The 14,130-nt window shown below is 38.6% G+C and overlaps 1 protein-coding gene across 3 annotated transcripts in view; it reads left to right on the plus strand.

The window, feature by feature from the left end:
• The window catches only part of SNX6 (sorting nexin 6), a 61,174-nt gene that overhangs the window by 20,928 nt on the left and 26,116 nt on the right, over nt 1-14,130 (plus strand). For all 3 annotated transcript variants that reach the window (XM_029951137.1, XM_029951138.1, XM_029951139.1), the window contains exons 6-8: nt 1,105-1,228; nt 10,732-10,827; nt 12,942-13,047. In XM_029951137.1, the coding sequence (XP_029806997.1) occupies nt 1,105-1,228; nt 10,732-10,827; nt 12,942-13,047 (326 nt within the window). The remainder of the gene's footprint in view (nt 1-1,104; nt 1,229-10,731; nt 10,828-12,941; nt 13,048-14,130) is intronic.

Below are 14,130 nucleotides of genomic sequence, written 5' to 3' on the forward strand. Positions count from 1 at the left end.
TTCCTTTTTCCTCTTCCACTTAGTTTCAGTTTTAAAGCAAATATCCACCTGGCTACTAGACTCCTCTTCAGAAAGCTAAATTTGTTTGACAAGATAAATTAGCAGCGTAGATCTTTTTTGTCAAAGTGTAAGGGGACAGATATTTTAAGATTTTTGTCCATGCTGGGTGCAAGCAATAGTCTGAGAGCAGACAGAGATACATACTTTTATAGTTATAAGACTGAAAACTGGAAATTAGCAGAGCATATTAATATTAAAGAATCTGTGGTTTTCCAGTGGCCCTGATCATGATTCTTTTGTGGTCTGGTTAGGGGTTGGATAACAGAGAACCTTGGGTTTATTCTACTGCTACCTCCATCCTCTGCATCCTTCTTTTTTGTCTTCACTGAATGACTACCCTCACAGAGATCAAACTTCTCCCAACATTGGTCCTGCTGGTTTGCTGGTATGTAAAATTTATCCTCCTTGCACGTAGTTGAAGCAAGAATATTGGGCCTTTTCCTTGAGTGTTTCTTTTTTCAAACTGACATATATTACTATATGATCACTGTGATTCACTGATGATATTAAAATATTTTAAACACAACTTTCCAATGTAATGAGAAAAATTAGTCTCTCTGTGGTGTGCTTTTTTCTTGTGTGTTTGGGTTATTAGATGAAAGTAATTATTAATGTTGAAAATCTGCTCACTGAGGTTTGAGGTTACATTTTTTTTCTTTTACAAAGGTATTTAAAAGCAGTAATTATCTCAAAATCAAACCATAAATATTGTATCAAATAATTTGTAGTTGTACTTTCTCTGGAGCTGAAAACAAACACCCCCGTAGTTATTTTTAACATCAACTTGCATAGGAAGAAAGGTTCATAAGACTTAAAATATTAACTTAAATTTAAATATAATAAATACTATTAACGAGCATGAAATCTTTTCAGAGCTGGGTTTTATACATTTTATAAACAGTTTAACTAAAACCTTTGTTTACATGGATTATAACTTTGTATCTTTAATTTTGCATTTAGAATAATTTAGAGTATTTGTTGAAAACTGTTGCAGTTTTCTAGTTGATGCAGTGTTTTACCTTTAATTTTGTGTATTGTTTCTAGTGAATATTTGGCAATATTCAAGAAGACTGTTGCAATGCATGAAGTGTTCCTATGTCGTGTGGCAGCACATCCTATTTTGAGAAAAGATTTAAATTTCCATGTCTTCTTGGAATATAATCAAGATGTGAGTATTGATTGAAGTAGTAATCAAGGTTTATTTTTAGAGTCACTGGAAAAGGCAGGGAGTAGTTAGAAAAGACCCTTTTTTTTGTAATGTTCTTATTTTTCAAGGCAGTATAAAATGACATTTTTTTAGTGGTAATAGAGTATTTCAATACAACTTGAGAAGAAATGAAGAAATGAGGCTAAATCATGTCACTACATGGGACATTGATTTTCATCCTGAATTGCAAACCTCTTAAGAAATAGGGTTATCAATTTGATTGTTTCTTAAATTTGACTTTGAAGTCTTGTGCAACTTCAGGGAGGTGCTTAAGCTAAAGAATTCTAGATTACTTCTGGGTTAATGATTGCCTTTTGATCTAACTGATCTTTTTCAGAGCCAGTTGCTCCTAATCTTCCTCCTTCCCTGCCTGAAAACTCTGTTACAGTGCAAATAGAAAAATTGATGTGGCTGAGCTTTAAATATTTCTTCATTCATAGTACTGGCCAAAAAAATTTTAATGGATAGATGATACAGATCTTGGGATTTATATATTTGAATGACAAGATTAGCTCATAATTTTAGCAGAAAACAAATGTAGCACAGTGCTTATTTGCTTACAACTCAACAACATCAAAGTCAAGGAATTTTATGTAGGGGCGCCTGGGTGACTCAGTCAGTTGAGTGTCCTACTTCAGCTCAGGTCATGATCTCACAGTTTGTGGGTTTAAGCCCCACATCAGGCTCTGTGCTGGCAGCTCAGAGCCTGGAAGCTGCTTCTGATTCTGAGTATCCCTCTCTCTCTGCCCCTCCCCTGCTCATGATCTGTCTGTCTCTCTCTCAAAAATAAATAAGTGTCAGAAAAAATTTTTTAAGAGAATTTTATGTATATAAATTTGCTCTTCCGGTTTGGTTTTAGTAGATATGACAATAAAATGTCAAAAGTCTAGCAGTAGAGAGAATACATTCTTTTAAAAGAGTATAAAGTAACTCAAGATCCCAGAAAGATTTTAAGCCTGTGAACTTTCACAAGTGTAAACATGGTATGTGATACTGGCATGTGGTCGTTTACAATTACAATGCTGGCTATATCATGAATTATAAGAAGCTGAAAATAACTCATGACTGGGTTGCCAAAGAACACATGATGAATGCTGTCATCACTGTTTTACTTTCATGTGTTTGTTTTTGCTTAACCTTATTCATGGCCTTGGCCAAAACCTTAATAATAATTGGTAGAGCAGCATAGGCATACAGTGAGGCATGGTATTATCAGTGCAAGGCCACTTGAGCTAGAGGAGCTTCATGCTCCATGTGCTTTGTCCGATTGCCAAATCCCTTAATACTATCTGAAATTATATATCTGTATTTTAAGTTTTTGTGTATTTATTATCTGTCTCCCTGTACTAAAATGTAACCTCTCTGAAAATAACATTTTAATCTTACACCATTGTATCCTCACTGCTTTAGAATAGTGACTGACAATTAAGTTATAAAATAAGTATTTGTTAAAATGATAAGTGAAAGATTATTGATGGGTTTTCAGTTGTGGTGGTGGTTTTTTTAACATTTTTTTTTTTGCCTTTACTGATTTGTTTTTCCTTTTTTTAATTTAAAATTTATAGTTAACATACCGTGCAATATTGGTTTCAGGAGTAGAATTCAGTGATTCATTACTTATGTACAACACCCAGTGCTCATCCCAACAAGTGCCCTCCTTAGTACCCATCACCCATCTAGCCCATCTCCCACCTACCTCCCTGTCAACGCATAGTTTGTTCTCTATCATTAAGAGTCTCTTGCGGTTTGTTTCCCTCTTTTATCTTTCTCCCCTCTTCCCATATGTTCATCTGTTTTGTTTCTTACATTCCACATAGAAGTGAAATCATATGGGATTTGTCTTTCTCTGGTTGACTTATTTCACTTAACATAATATATTCTAGCTCCATCCACATCATTTTAAATTGCCAGATTTCGTTCTTTTTTGATGGCTTAGTAATATTCCATTGTATATATGTACCACATCTATCCATTCATCAGTTGTTGGACATTTGGCCTCTCTCCATAGTTTAGCTATTGACAGTAATGCTATAAACATTGGGGTGCATGTGCCCCTTCAAATCTATATTTTTGTATCCTTTGGGTAAATACCTAATAGTGCAATTGCTGGATAATAGGGTAGGTCTATTTTTAGTTTCTTGAGGGACCTCCATAGTGTTCTGCAGAGTGGCTGCACCAGTTTGCATTCCTACCAACAGTGCAATAGAGTTCCCCTTTCTCTGCATCCTCACCAACACTTGCTGTTTCTTGTGTTGTTAATTTAAGCCTTTCTGACAGGTGTGAAGTGGTATCTCATCATGGTTTGGATTTGTATTTCCCTGATGATGAGTGATGGTGAGCATCTTTTATGTGTCTGTTAGCCATCTGGATGTCTTCTTTGGAAAAGTATCTGTTCATATCTTCTGCCCATTTCCTCACTGGATTATTTGTTTTTGGGTGTTGAGTTATGGATTTTGGATACTAAGCCTATATCTGTCATTTGTAGATACCATCTCCCATTCTATAGGCTGCCTTTTTTTTTCAATTTTTATTTTTTAATGTTTTATTTTTGATACAGAGAGAGACAGAGCATGAGAGGGGGAGGGTCAGAGAGAGAGGGAGACACAGAATCTGAAACAGGCTCCAGGCTCTGAGCTAGCTGTCAGCACAGAGCCTGACATGGGGCTCGAACCCACGAACGTGAGATCTGACCTGAGCTGAAGTCGGAGGCCTAACCAACTGAGCCACCCAGGCGCCCCTAGGCTGCCTTTTAGTTTTGTTGGTTGTTTCCTTCAATGTGCTGAATCTTTTAAGTTTGTTTTTGAAAGAGAAAAACACAAGCAGGTGAGGAGCAGAGAGAGAAGGGGAGAGCAAATCGCAATCAGGCTCCACACTCAGTGCAGAGCCCCATACAGGGCTCACTCTGACCATGAGATCAGGACTTGAGCCAAAATCAAGAGTTCAACATTTAACTGACTGAGCCATGTAGGTGCCCCAGAAGCTTTTTATTTAATGAAGTCCCAAAAGTTCCTGTTTGCTTTTGTTTCCCTTGCTTTGTTGATGTGTCTAGTAAGAAGTTGCTCTGGCCAAGGTCACAGAGGCTGCTGCCTGTGTTCTTTTCTAGGAATTTAATGGTTTCCTATCGTACATTTAGGTCTTTCATTCATTTTGTGGTTTTTGGTTGGTTTTTTTTTATGTTTTTTATTTATTTTTGAGAGACAGAGAGAGACAGCGTGAGCAGGGGAGGGTCAGAGAGAGAGGGAGACACAGGATCTGAAGACAGGCTCCATGCTCTGAGCTAGCTGTCAGCACAGAGCCCGATGTGGGGCTCGAACCCACGAACCGTGAGATCATGACCTGAGCTGAAGCTGGATGCTTAACTAACTGAGCCACCCAGGCGCCCCTCTTTCATCCATTTTGAGTTTATTTTTGTGACTGGTGTGAGAAAGTAGTCCAGTTTCATTCTTCCTCATGTTGCTGTCCAGTTTTCCCAACACCGTTTATTGAAGGGACTGCCTTTTTTTCATTGGATTTCTTTCCTGCTTTGTCGGAGGCTAGTTGACCATATAGTTGTGGTTCCATTTCTGAGTTTTCTATTCTGTTCCATTGATCTATGTGTCTGTTTCTGTGCCAGTACTATACTGTCTCGATGACAACAACTTTGTAATAAATATAGTTTGAAATCTGGAATCCTGATGCCTTCAGTTTTTTCTTTTTTGGATTGCTTTGTCTATTCAGGGTCTTTTGTGGTTCCATACAAATTTTAAGATTGTTTGTTCTAGCTCTGCGGAAAAGGCTTGGTGGTATTTTGATAGGGATTGCATTAAATGTGTAGATTGCTTTGGGTAGTATCAATATTTTACCAATGTTTGTTTTTCCAGTCGAGCATGGAATGCTTTTCCATTTGTTAGTGTCCTCAGATCTTTTACCTCTTTAATTTCATTTATTCCCAGGTATCTTGTTTTTGGTGCAATTGCAGATGGAATCAATTCCTTGATTTCTTATTCTGCTGCTTTGTTATTGATATATAAAAATGCAACAGATTTCTGCATATCCTGTGACTTTGCTGAATTCATGTATTAGTTCTAGCAATTTTTTGGTGGAGTCTTTCAGATTTTCTACGTAGAGTATCATGTGAAAGTTTGACTTCCTCCTTGCTGATTTGGATGCCTTTTATTTCTTTTTGTTGTCTGATTGCAGAGGCTAAGACTTCCAGTAATGTGTTAAATAGTAATGATGAGCGTGGGTATCCTTGTCTTGTTCCTGACTATAAGTGAAAGGCTCTCAGCTTTTCCCCATTGAGGATATGTTAACTGTGGGTTTTTCATATATGGTTATGATGTTGAGGTATATTCCATCTATCCCTACTTTGTTAAGGGTTTTTATTTAAGAATGGATGCTGTATTTTGTCAAATGTATTATTGATTGTTTAGATCAGCTTTATAAATAGCTTTGAAAAACGCTTAGGGTTTCGTAAATTTTCTCCCGTCAACACAGATTTATTTTTCCTCCTCCCAAACTAGTATTTGCTTAATAGAGACAATGATGTCATGTATTATAATAACCCTTTAATTTTTTTTTTTTGAGGGTCAGAGAGAGGGAGGGAGACGCAGAATCTGAAAACAGCCTCCAGGCTCTGAGCTAGCTGTCAGCACAGAGCCCAACGCAGGGCTCAAACCCACAAACCGTGAGATCATGACCTGAGCCGAAATCAGATGCTTAACCAACTGAGCCACCCAGGTGCCCCTATAATAACCCTTTTAATATCAGCACATGGAATTTTGGAGAAACTCTAAAAAGATAGGAAAGTGTTTGGCAAATATTCTTTAATCCAATAGCAAGTACATAAACAGGTTATGGAAGATTATAGGCTCTGGAGCACTTGGGTGGCTCAGTTGGTTAGGTAAGATCAGGTCATGATCTCATAGCTTATGAGTTTGAGCCCAGGATCCAGCTCTCTGATATCAGTGCAGAGCCTGCTTCAGATCCTCTGGCCCCCTCTCTCTCTGCCCCTTCTCCACTTGTGTACTCTCCCTCACTCAAAAATTAACAAACATAAAAAAAAAAAGAAGAAGAAGAAGGGGCACCTGAGTGGCTCCATCAGTTGGGTGTGTGACTTCAGCTTAAGTCGTGATCTCACTGTCCATGAGTTTGAGCCCTGTGTCAGGCTCTGTGCTGATAGCTCAGAGCCTGGAGCCTACTTCAGATTCAGTATCTCCCTCTCTCTCTGCTCTTCCCCCACTCACACACTCTCTCTGTCTTTTAAAAGTAAATAAATAAAAATATTTTTAAAAAGAGGGTCACCAGGGTGGCTCATTTGGTTAAGCATTCAATTCAGTTTCAGCTCAGGTCATGATCTCATGGTTGGTGGGCTCTAACCTCGCATCATGCTCTGTGCTGACAGCATGGAGCCTGCTTGTGGTTCTCTCTCCCTCTTTCTATGCTCCTCCCCTGCTCTCTCTCTCAAAATACAAACTAATACAAAAACAATTCTTTAAAAAGAAAATTATAGGCCCAAAACTAAAAGGTGTTTCTCAATCTTGTTCTAATGCAGTTTCATGGATCTTTACGTGCTTCAGGAGGGCTGGAAAAGCAATCTGTATGTGCTGTTTTGTTTTCTAAGTGTCAAAGAGCCATGGGACTGATGAGTTGCTGAAGTAGGGCTAGGGTGTCTTAAAGTCTAAAGAGGTCATGGGGCAGCTGGGAGACGTAGAAAAGCTCATTCCAGCGTTTAGTTACGTGAGAAGTAGTCACTGTTGTAATGAATGATTGCTTTTAGTGTTCAGTGCTTTAGTTAAGTAGCTGTGTACCTTCTCTGTTTCTACTGGGTATAATCTGAGTCTACTTAAGAGTACAGTAAATATATAACCTCTTCAACACCCTAATGTTCATTCAATTCTTGCTGCCTCATCAGTGGACATATCCAGGACCCTGCCTCATATCTGAGTTCTTAAGCCCTAGTATTAACAGACTCCAAACATAGACAGCTCTGGTTTTCACTATTCCTATTTTGATTGTTCTTTGACTCTGGTACATCTTGACCTCTCCTGCATTTTGACCCTGTTAGCAGCCCTTTTGTCTTTACTTCATTCTCATGTAGCCTAGATTGCCTGCTCCATCATATATATGACTTTAAACAGCTCTCTCCCGTTTTCCATAAAACCAATTTCAACTTGCAGCAGTTCCTCTTTGATGTAAAATGACCTTGTTTACTAGGAAGTACAAGCCAATCAGAGATCAAATCCCACAACCTCAGCCACTTTGGCAGCCACATGCATATATTAGCTTGCTTGCTTGCTTGCTTTTTTTTAAATTTCTTTCTTTCAAATCTGGATAACTTTTGATTTCTTTTGCTTTCCCAACTTCCCTGGCTAGAACCTCCAGTACAATGTAAAGTAGAAATGACAAGAACAGACATCCTGGTTTTGTCTCTGATCTTGGGAGGAAAGTATTCACTATTTCGCTATTAAGTATGATGTTAACTATGGTGTTTTCATTGATGCTCTTGATCAAGTTGAAGAAGTTCCCTTCTCTGCCTAGTTTGTTGCACATTTTTGTTAGGAAAAAGTATAGCTATTGAGATGATAATGTGGTTTTGCCCTTTATTCTAGTAATATGGTCTATTACATTGTGCCTTTCCACTTTGATAAAGGGATCTATCTAGCTATCCTGGATCCCATATACTTCTGGATCTTTGGGACCTCTTCTGACTTGAGTTTCCTTCTTAACTCTATGGCTCCTTCCTAGTCTCCATCATGAGCTTTTTCCTCCATATACCCATTCATTTAAATATGATCCTTCCAAGGTTCCTCACTGACTTCTCCAGAAATTTAGAAGTTCCTCTAGACTTCTAATTCAATAAATTCTCCTGAAGTGATCTCATTGATTCCCATGGCTGCAGGCACTTTAATATGCTATTAACTTATAAATCTGTATCACTTCTTTGCACACTTCTTTAAATCCTTGCCTCCTTTTATGTTATGTGTCTCAAAGAAGGTACTGGCACCTTCCAGTTTCTTAAGACCTAAAAATTACTCATGACTCTTTCTATTCCCTATTCCTTTTTTTTTTTAAGTCGGTTCCATGCTGAGACCTGAACTTACAACCCCAAGATCAAGACCTGAGCTGAGATCAAGAGTTGGACACTTACCTGACTGAGCCTCTCAGGCATCCCCCTGCTCCCTGTTCCTATTAGGAAACACCAAATCCTGTCTGTTCTACTCTCTTACTATATTAGGAATGGGTCTGCTTCCTTCTATCACCAGACCGAAAGATTAGTTCTGACTTTTATAATCCTTGACTGGATTATTGAAACAGCCCCTGACTGGTCTTTCAACCTCCAGTCTTATCTTTCTCATCTTCTAAGTCTGTAGTAAGTTCCCTTGTTGTTCTCATAGTGCCCTGTGGATTCCTCTAACGTTGTACTGTGCTCACCGTACGTTGAATCATATGTTTCTCTGGATTCTCCTCTACATCATAAATTACTGTAAGAGTAGGGACCACCTCTTAATCATCTTTATATTCTGAATACCTAGCACAGTGCCTGATTGCAATATACATTCATCAGTAGTTTGTTGAATGAATGAATTAACGTTAAGAACACAGTCTTAAAAAACACCCGGAGTGCATTGAGAGGCCTAAAGATAGAGCAGTTTAGAAAGGTTTTGTGAAGAGATGTGTTTTAATTTGGATGTTTAATGAAGTCTGAATAGAATTTTTGGTGGGAAGAGAGTTACCATTTCAGCAAGAGAGAAACACCTAAGTGTTTAGACCTTTTTTTTTAAATGTTTTTTATTTATTTTTGAGAGACAGAGACAGTGCAAGCAGGGGAGGGTCATAGAGAGGGAGACAGAATCCGAAGCAGGCTCCAGGCTCTGAGCTAGCTGTCAGCACAGAGCCCAACGTGGGGCTCAAACCCACGAACCGTGATATCGTGACCTGAGCCGAAGCCAGATGCTTAACCAACTGAGCCACCCAGGTGCCCCTAGAGCTTTTTTTGAGAACTATTTGAACATAACATTCTCTGGGGGTTTAGTTGTGGGTAGAAAAGTATGTTGAACCAGATTGTTCAAAGTCTTGAATACCATGTGTAGGGGATTGGCTTTTATTCTCTGAACATTTTGGAACTCTGTAAAGTTATTGAGTAGGGAAGAGATACTCAAATTTTAATATTGGAAATCCTCATCAGAGTGGATTGGATTGAGGAAATGAGAGATGTCCAATGTGGTAGTCAGGCAAGAAATAATGAGGATTTTTACTAGGACAATGAGAAAGGAAGACACAGATTTTGGACATTTGATGGCAGAATTTGAGCTTTGAGAGACAAAAAGAAGTTGTAGATTATTTCAGGATTTTTAATGAGCGGTATGGGATTTTAGGGAACATGTGGGAATCTGAGAGACTGGTTGGATGGAGGGACCATGATGGAGGGACCATGAATAGGGAGAAGCAAAAAAAGAAAAATATTGGAGATTAGATTATAATGAATAGTGCCTTAGTCACCTTTTGTATCCCTTATACTATAAAGTGCTGACCCCCGAAACAGGACAAGGCATGATGTTTGGATGAGTTCAGAGTGAAGAGTTTGCAGAATATATTTTCAAAGCTTTTATAGAATCATATGGTGGTGTATCATACTCCAGTAAATTTTACATCTTTAAAAGAACTCCTGAATTAAATTTTTAGTTGTCTTTATATAGTACTATTTATGTGATGAGAAGGCTACTTGCAATGGAATTATCAAATACAAAATTTGAGATATCTAGGCCTTATTGTAGATCGCCTGAATCTGAATCTTTGAGAGTGAGGCAGCAGCCTCCTTTTGGATACCCTAAAATTTGAAAGTCGCTGATATACATGATGAAATTGTCACAGTATTAAGTTTAAAAACTAGGATTGGGGCGCCTGGGTGGCTCAGTCAGTTGAGCGTCCAGCTTCAGCTCAGGTCATGATCTCATGGTTCGTGGGTTCAAGCCCCGCATCAGGCTCTGTGCTGATAGCTAGCTCAGAGCCTGGAGCCTGGTTCAGATTCTGTGTCTTCCTCTCTCTGACCCTACCCTGCTCATGCTGTCTCTCTCTCTCTCTCAAAAATAAAACATTTTAAAAAATTTTAAAAATAAATTTAAAAAATAAAAACTAGGATCATTTAAGGAGCACCTGGATGGCTCAGTCAGTTAAGTGTCTGACTTTGGCTCAGGTCATTACCTTGCAGTTCGTGGATTTGAGCCCTGCATCAGCTCTGTGAGGACAGCTCCGAACCCGGAGCCTACTTGAGATTCTGTGTGTGTGTCTCTCTCTCTCTGCCCCTCCCCCACTCATACTCTGTTTCTCTCACATTCTCAAAACTAAATAAAGATTTAAAAATATTTTTTAAAAAACTAGGATCCTTTTGAGATTCCCATTTTGATGTCCAAGAATAAAAGAGGCATTACTTTCCATATGTAATCTAAAAAAAAATTGCCAACTTAAGTTTACCTTTCTTTCAGCTGAGTGTGAGAGGAAAAAATAAAAAAGAGAAACTTGAAGATTTCTTTAAAAACATGGTTAAATCAGCAGATGGAGTAATTGTTTCAGGAGTAAAGGTAAGATTTTATTTGATTATCAGAGGTATTGGTTTGAGAATCCACTTCTTTTAAGAAGAGAGGTTGGGGCGCCTGGGTGGCTCAGTCGGTTTGGGCCTCCGGCTTCAGCTCGGGTCATGATCTCATGGTTTGTGGGTTTGAGCCCCATGTCGGGCTCTGTGCTGACAGCTAGCTCAGACCCTGGAGCCTGCTTTGGATTCTGTATCTCCCTTTCTGTCTGACCCTCCCCTGCTCACGCTGTGTGTGTCTCTCTCAAAAATAAATTAAAAACATTAAAAAATTAAAAAAAAAAAGAAGGTAGAGGTTTCAGATGTGCAGATGACGAATGGAGTAAAAGAGAAGCTTGAACAATAGATTGCTTAGGCCTGGGAAACTGGGCCCCCCACCCTGGATTCCTCTCTTTAGAGCTCTTCCTTCTCCCAAGGGGTTGGAGTTGTGCAGTCCAAGGGGATTTGCCCACCTGGAGCACATACCCCTTCCCTCCAAACTAGACCATGCTTGAGGTATCTAGAACCCCATATTTCTTTATCCAAATCTGAAGGCCAGTCTTCTTCTTCTGTGGGCTTCTTCCCTAAGTTCATCCTCCAGTGTGTGCACACCATGGGTAGTCAAGGGTGACCATGGGTCAGCTGGGGAGAGGGAAGGCACAGGGGAGACCAGTGTGCAGGGTGGAGCGTCCTGTTACATAGTGTGAGGTTTCTCTGGGTGCCTTACAGAGCTGCAGGGTGGGGCACAAAGAGGGGCTGCCCGCATTTGTATATTTGCCCTCAGTCTTAAAAATGTTACGGGCAGACTTGGGTTCAGATCTGGAGTTGGAAGAGCTTCTTTGAGGTTTTAGTCTTGTCTTGGGGTGCCTGGCTGGCTTAGGTAGAGCACGAGACTCTTGATCTCGAGATCGTGAATTCAAGCCCCACACTGGGCATAGAGCTCACTTAAATAAATAAGTAAAAATAAAGATTTAGGGGCACCTGGGTGGCTCAGTAGGTTATGCATCTGACTTCAGCCCAGGTCGTGATCTCATAGTTTGTGAGTTCAACCCCCACATCGGGCTCTGTGCTGACAGCTCAGAGCCTGAAGCCTGCTTTGGATTCTGTGTCTCTCTCTGTCTCTGCCACTTCCCTGCTCGAGCTGTCCCTCCCTCTCTCTCAAAAATAAAATACATTTAAAAAAATAAAGATATAAAATTTTCAAAATATATGAATAAATAACCCCTAAGTATTTCTTACTGATCTAAAAATGGTACAGGAATTGATTTATCTGGACTCTTACCATTAAGGAGAAAAATGTTTAATCACATTATGAAACAAATACTAAGAAAGAGATAAATGATGCAGCTTCGTCATTACCTGTTTTCATAGATACAACTACAGTAAAACTTAGGTGGAAAGTACTGTTTATTTGATTTATACTGTGGTTTTCAGAGACAGGCCACTTGGTACATTAACGCTACATATACTGTGGCTACTTTCTAATAAAGACCCCATTTCCTTCCATTTAATGCTCCTTATGCATTAATATTCAACATTTTTCTTAACATTGAGTATAAACCACTATTGAGTATGATTAGTACTAACTAACATTTTTTGAACATTTACAATGTGGTATTTGGTAGCCCACACTTTATTTAATCTTTAGTCCTACAAGTTGGATAGTTTATCCCCATTTTAACAGTTAAGAAAAGTGGTACATGTGTATTACAGATTTTAAAGGATATTTTGTCAGTACTCACTTTTCTTTCTTGTATTCTGTTGATATGGGTCTTATATCATTTCAATTGCTTTTTCAAAAATTGTTATTTTAGAAAGGAGGAAAGTATTTTTAATTTATTTTATTTTATTTTTTTAAGTTTGTTTATTTTGAGAGTGAGAGTTGAGCACGGGAGAGACAGAGGGAGGGGGGGTCGGAGGAGCCAAAGCAGGCTCCAAGCCTGCAAACAGAAGAGAGCCTGGTGTGGGGCTCTGAAATTACTAATGAATTCAGTAGAACATCTGATTATTAGAGGAGAGCTGTGGTGTTTTACTGATTTTTCTGTGATTATTTATAGTGGTAAAGTGACTTATGTATCATACTAAAGCAACTAAGTGAAAAAATTTTATTTTCTTTTGATCCTATAGGATGTAGATGATTTCTTTGAACATGAACGAACATTCCTTTTAGAATATCATAACCGAGTTAAGGATGCATCTGCTAAGTCTGATAGGATGACAAGATCCCACAAAAGTAAGGTTTTTTATTGTGGCTAAAGCTTACCTTGTTTTAATGGAATAATTATAAAGTTATTATGTGTTTTATAGTTTGTAAAAGTCTTGATATAGAACAGTGGTTCTCAAACTTTGGTCTGTGAAGCCTTGACTCTAGGGCTCTTTTTATTTTTAGCAAGTCTGCGAGGTCAAAAGTGTCTTCATAATAATCCATGATGCTTTTTGTATTTTTCACCATGTTGACATTTACACTGATAATGCAAAAGCCATGGTGGATAAAATTAATGGTGCCTAGCACAGACCAAGGCAGTATACCAGATTGTGCTAATAGTCACTGTATTATTTCCTACAGTGCATTTGCAATTAGAACAAATTTTTCAATTAAGAATGTCCTTGACGAGGGGCGCCTGGGTGGCTCAGTCGGTTAAGCCTCTGACTTTGGCTCAGGTCAGATCTCAGGTTCTGGGTTCGAGCCCTGCGTCGGGCTCTGCACTGACAGCTAGGTCAGAGCCTGGAGCCTGCTTCCGGTGCTGTGTCTCCTGCTCTCTCTCCCCCTCCTCTTAAAATAAATAAAACAGTAAAATAAAAAAATTAAAAAAAAAAAAAAAGAATGTCCTTGACAAAAGAGTAAAAATGATTAATTAATAAATCACTTCCCTTGGGTTCACGTTTTTTAATATCTTAATGATGAAATGGGAAGCATGAATAAAGCACTTTGATTACATACTGAAGTATGATGATTCTCTCTAGAAAAGCACTTTAGTGGTTGAGTTGTAACTAAACTAGTTGATTTTTCATAAACCCCATTTTTACTTGAGAGAACAACTGACAAGTTATGATTATTCATACTTGAGTAATTGGTAGACATTTTCTTAAAAATTAACTAAGGGAGCCTGTCACTTTAAGGAAAACAACTGACACTATTAGTTGACAATGGCAAAAGTCAAGCTTTCTAGCAAGAAGTAAAATTTTGGAGAAGTTTGTCCATCCCCATGAGCTTGTTTCCCAGTAATTAAAGAGTGGGCTGAGGGAAGAGATTGATGGGAATATGTGAATGTGATATTTGAGACATTGTTTATGTATACTGAAGTATGTCAACTTT

This window comes from Suricata suricatta, chromosome 9, assembly GCF_006229205.1.
Source record: "Suricata suricatta isolate VVHF042 chromosome 9, meerkat_22Aug2017_6uvM2_HiC, whole genome shotgun sequence".
Classification (NCBI taxonomy): Eukaryota; Metazoa; Chordata; class Mammalia; order Carnivora; family Herpestidae; genus Suricata; species Suricata suricatta.